This window comes from Sinocyclocheilus anshuiensis, unplaced genomic scaffold (assembly GCF_001515605.1).
Source record: "Sinocyclocheilus anshuiensis isolate Anshui unplaced genomic scaffold, SAMN03320099.WGS_v1.1 scaffold111, whole genome shotgun sequence".
Classification (NCBI taxonomy): domain Eukaryota; kingdom Metazoa; phylum Chordata; class Actinopteri; order Cypriniformes; family Cyprinidae; genus Sinocyclocheilus; species Sinocyclocheilus anshuiensis.
The window spans coordinates 1,025,725-1,030,939 of record NW_015552549.1 but is presented as its reverse complement, the minus strand read 5'-3'; the positions used below and the strand labels follow the sequence as shown (position 1 = coordinate 1,030,939).

Below are 5,215 nucleotides of genomic sequence, written 5' to 3'. Positions count from 1 at the left end.
ATTCCCACTTCTACATACATCCTCCTTCTCCACAATAACTTTCAAAAGAAGCCATCTTACTCAAATTCACAGACCCCTCCTCTAATATCTCTGCAGACATGACACTGCCACATCTTATCTGATCTTCACCTCATATCCATATTGTAACACACAGTACATGGCCATCAGAGAGCACATAGACAAACCACGCATAGTAGAGAAAGTGGCGAAGAAAGCTATTGATCACTACTCATATCTCCATGTTCCAAGGGTACTCAAAGTCCACCCACTAATTTTCATTCAGTAAGACTAATCAAACTCTACAGTAAAACTGATACCATGGCCACATACAGTACATATGGCTATATGCTGAAGAAAACTGCAAGATTTATAATAAACAGCACAATTGTATTTTTTGTTTGTTTGTTTTGTTTTATATTTGTCTTTGTATTTTTTTGTTTTTTTATGTTTTCTTTGTTTGGTGATATATATATATATATTTTACTTTTCATTTATATAGTTAGATTTTAAGGATCTTAAATTTTATGTGTCTTTATGATGTTTTTATTTGTTGGTCAATATGTTTTTGTTTTTTTTTGGCTGTGCAGCACCTTGGTCAGCACACGTTGCTTTTAAGGTGCTATATAAATAAACTTGCCCTTGACCTTGACCTTGACCTTTGCATTTGACTGTGTAGCCACTCTAGGTCATTAAATGTCACAAATATATATAATACATATAAAAACATATTCAAAGAACATAATGTCAATAACTAAAAAAAGTTAAATAATATGTTTTTGAACATGTGATGATTTTAAAACACTGAAAGACATTTACTCACCTTCACTGTGTTCCAAACCTTTTATATATATATATATATATATATATATATATATATAAATAAAAAATCATACAGGTTTGAAACCATGGGGTGTTTTCATTTTTGGGTGATTTTCATTTTTAAGCATGACTGTTTGTTTTTTTACATTTGAGTTATATAATAAGCTAAAAACACTAAAGGTATTTGGGCTTTAGTGGTGCTGGAGGCATGATTCTGGACATTCAGATGATACATGGACAATAGTAATCGGCACTAAGATCTTTTACTCTCTCTAGCATATAAAGACTGTATAGACCTGCTCAGCAGGTCTGACCCACAGGAAGCAAAGCCAGCAACTCAAACAATGATATGGGCATTGTTTCACAAAATTCACAAATGAAGACGTGCTCAGAGTTTCATCTCTGAATCATGGACAAAACCAAAGCAGACCTTCGAAATTTAAAGCACTGAAATTTGAAGCACAAGAACTTGAGTCCACAACCTCAAAGGCAGATACACACACACAAACAAACAAACAAATAGAAATTTCCTCATATTCTTTGCATTTCACCTCTGGTCTAGCTTGATTCCTAGCTTTCCAATAAATCTCGGATGGTACACTAATATTGTCGGCTCTGTGACAAATTCCTTATGTTCCTTTATTTTCTTCTATAAGTCGCTTTTGATAAAAATATCAGTTAAGTTCAGTTTGTCATTCACACGAGAACGAATATATATATATATATATATATATATATATATATATAGTCTTGTCAGTGCCAAAGCACTTACATGAATGAATTTCATGAGTTACAGAACACAAACTTTCATAAAAGCCAGAAACAATGTATCAGAACAGAAAAAATATTTAAAACTAGTCTGCATTAACTGTTTGAAATACAATTCAAATAGTCTCACTGTAGCTGTCAGAATGTTGTTAGTTAATTCTGTAGCAGCAGTGCAGCCTTCAACTCACTCTCAGCTCATTGGCTGGAAGTCAGCTATGATGTCATCACAGAATGTTATAAGGGCTCTGACAAATAGCCTGGGAGCCACACTTAACGTAACACCGCTCAACAGAGTGACTGTGTCTGAGAAAAGTTGAGAAGACTGCTGTGGTGACAGAGGAAGAGAGAGCAAAAGTGAGAGAGAGATAAGCACACAAGAGAAAGCCATAATGTGGGAAGGATCTACTTATTTGTAACAAACCTACAGACCTTAAAAGCATACTGTAACTTTATATGGAAGGAGGAGTGGAGTTGGAAGCCGTTTTTGGAGGTTTGTAAAAAAAAAAGCATTATCTTTGCATTGAGTTGCACTGTTTTTACAACTTGTTTAATTACTGTTTACATTTTTACATTTTCAGTACACAAGCCTTTGTGTGTGTTTTTTTTAACTAATTCAGCATATTTCTGCTTTTCCTTTTCAATCTCTGTCAGGTCATGGAAACCACACCTTCCCCTGCACCTGACGAGTGTAAGAATTTAACATCTAACTCCTCCAACATTGGTGAACCACAGATGGTGATTCTGGGCACACTCATGTCCATTCTTGTTCTGGTCATCGTCTTCGGCAATGTGTTAGTGATTACAGCCATTGGCCGCTTCCAACGACTTCAGACCGTCACAAACTGCTTCATTACGTCACTTGCGTGTGCAGACCTGGTCATGGGATTGGTGGTGGTGCCTTTTGGCGCCATTTTCATCATCCTTGACACTTGGCACTTTGGCAAATTCTGGTGTAATTTCTGGACGGCCACCGATGTTCTGTGCGTCACAGCCAGTATCGAGACGCTCTGTGTCATCGCTCTGGATCGCTACATCGCCATAACATCCCCCTTCCGCTACCAGTCCTTACTGACCAAGGGCAGAGCTCGCATCATTGTGCTGCTGGTGTGGGTCATCGCCGGGCTCATTTCCTTCCTACCCATCCATATGGGTTGGTGGATTTCCGATAGTAATGTTGCAAAGTGCTGCTTGAAGAATGTTACCTGCTGTGACTTCAACACCAATCGCCCTTATGCCATCATCTCATCCATAATCTCTTTCTACATCCCCCTGGTCATCATGATTTTCGTCTACAGCCGCGTCTTCCAGGAGGCAAGGAAGCAGCTGAAGAAGATAGACAAAAGTGAGGGACGATTTCATGCTCAGAACAACGGCAAAAAGCAAGAGGCGGCAAGCATCCACTGTGAGGCAAGGACTGCCAAGAAGCCCAAATTCTGCTTAAAGGAACATAAAGCTTTGAAGACTTTGGGCATCATTATGGGTATATTCACGCTGTGTTGGCTCCCATTCTTTGTACTACATGTGGTCACTGCCATATATGGCCAAGAACTGAACAATATTGCATTCAAAATCTTAAACTGGATAGGTTACGCTAACTCAGCCTTTAACCCACTGATCTACTGTAGAAGTCCAGAGTTTAGGTACACTTTCAAGGAGATCCTATGCCTCAACAGGTCGCGCTACCCTAACATTAGGCCAGTCAATGGATATACATATAGTGGGCACAGCTGGCAAAGTGAGCACCGAGGGCGAAGCAAAGGCAGCTCACAAGACAGTGACCCAGCTGAGGGCAACTCTGAGAAAGAGGGATGCATGTCAGCAGATAAAACGGACTCTAATGGGAACTGCAGTAAAAACATAATGAGTGTGTTGTAAATCACCTTGCGAGTCCAGACTCGTTCCACTGTGACCGCTCAATGTGTCACATAAGGACAGGTTATGCCTCCTCTGGTAAGTGGCCAACGGTGGGTGTGTGTTTGAAAAAGGGACATTTTTAAATGTTTGTTTTCCTCATCTACCTCATTGCTTTCTCTTCTAGATTCACTTGCTCTATCGGTTCATTTCACCATGACCTCGCTCATAAAACTGTTTGCGCCCTCAAAAAGTAGTTTCAGCTAAAGAAAACGGCGAACTAGAAGCTAAAAATGCTTATCAAGTCAGTGTTAAATGAACGGAAATGCTTGCAGAGATTGTACTTCTTTGATAGCAAAAAGACACTTTGAAGTGGTTGTTCACTAAAGGGACATTCCTTCTGAGTCATGTTTCTGTAATCTTGCTTAAACTGAGGAACTGAGTTGCAGTTTTAAAGAATGGTTTGCTTTCATTAGATTAACAGAGTAACAGGTATTGGTGTCTGAAATATTATTACTGTAACTTACTGTAAGCTAAATTTGGATGATTAAATATTAAATCATTCAGTTATTCAGGCTCACATATGCACAAAACACAAGCATTACTTCATATAAAGTATAAGGTTCATTACTGTAAAACAGGCCATTTCTGATGATACAGAAAAAAATTACACCACATAAAAATTCTTACACCTGCCACAGCCCTGTTTTAGAGTACATCTAAAAATGTCTGGGTTAAAACTGACCCAATTGGTAAGTCAGCACAGAAACAAAGCCTCTTACCACAATGAAAGAGGAAGAGAAACCATATGTTCATACCAGCTTCTTTAAGGAAATTGCTTAATTATAAAGTTCAGTCTTTTAGTCATGTGATTTCTTAAGCTGAGTAACCTTAGATGGAAGTCAACAAATATAAACCATTTTATGCTAATGCACAATATGGCATTTTCACAGCATAAACAAAAATCTGTATCTCTTGCTTAAAACATGTACGATAACAGAACTTCTCTGGTGGCCCGTTTTGATCTGCGTTATGTCATTTTGGTTCCCTCAGCAGGCACAGTCCTGAATGCTGCCAAATCCTCAATTATTCACCCTACAACATTTTCCAATACAAATGAGCAACAAGTCTCAACAAATGAGCAACAAAAGTCCAACAAGCCTCCGTGTAAATCCCTGAATTTCAGTGTTTATCAAAGTCATTATGTGACTCCCTCTAAAAAAAAAAAACCTTATCTAGAAAGATAAACAAATTAGGAGGCATCGAGTTTCTTGTCAGGCTCAGCTAATGCATGCAGTGCAAAGCACGCAGCAATTTCCCTGTTCCTCACTCACTCACTCATATTTCAGGCGTTTAATCTAATGTTCCATGCATATCATAAACTGCATAAATGGTAAACCGTTTCAATGCTTGTCAGTGTCTGTGAACTATTAATTTAGGGCAAGTGTCTCTCTGTTACTGTGCAGCCTGTTTATGCAGTCGAAAACTGTGAACTTTGCTCTTTAGGAAAACTCTTCATATCAGTTGTGGCTTTTTGCTGTCTTGATCAATTTTATGTGCAAAGCAAAACACTTTGAGGATTTCAAACATTTCTACATGTTTACTTTTCATGGATAAAATACAAATATTTCTGTTTCAATGAAGCATTACATCAAAGTGCAGTTTAAAACCAGCTTCCTAAAAGGGCACACTGTAAATCTGTCCAAGATTTTACATTGGAAACATAAGTCAAACAATGTCAATGTATATGTAAATATTCCAAATATATATATATATA

At 37.9% G+C, this 5,215-nt stretch overlaps 1 protein-coding gene across 1 annotated transcript; it reads left to right on the top strand.

The window, feature by feature from the left end:
* The first annotated feature begins 1,873 nt into the window (after nt 1-1,873).
* On the top strand, nt 1,874-3,930 carry adrb2a (adrenoceptor beta 2, surface a). The gene is made up of 2 exons (XM_016454911.1): nt 1,874-2,077; nt 2,239-3,930. The coding sequence occupies exon 2, from the start codon at nt 2,242-2,244 to the stop codon at nt 3,460-3,462; it is 1,221 nt and encodes a 406-aa protein (XP_016310397.1). The 5' UTR covers nt 1,874-2,077; nt 2,239-2,241; the 3' UTR covers nt 3,463-3,930.
* Nucleotides 3,931-5,215: the final 1,285 nt, after the last annotated feature.

What these genes read in the sequence shown, in the direction of transcription:
- adrb2a (XM_016454911.1), top strand. Translation starts at nt 2,242, where the DNA reads ATGGAAACCACACCTTCCCCTGCACCTGACGAGTGTAAGAATTTAACA.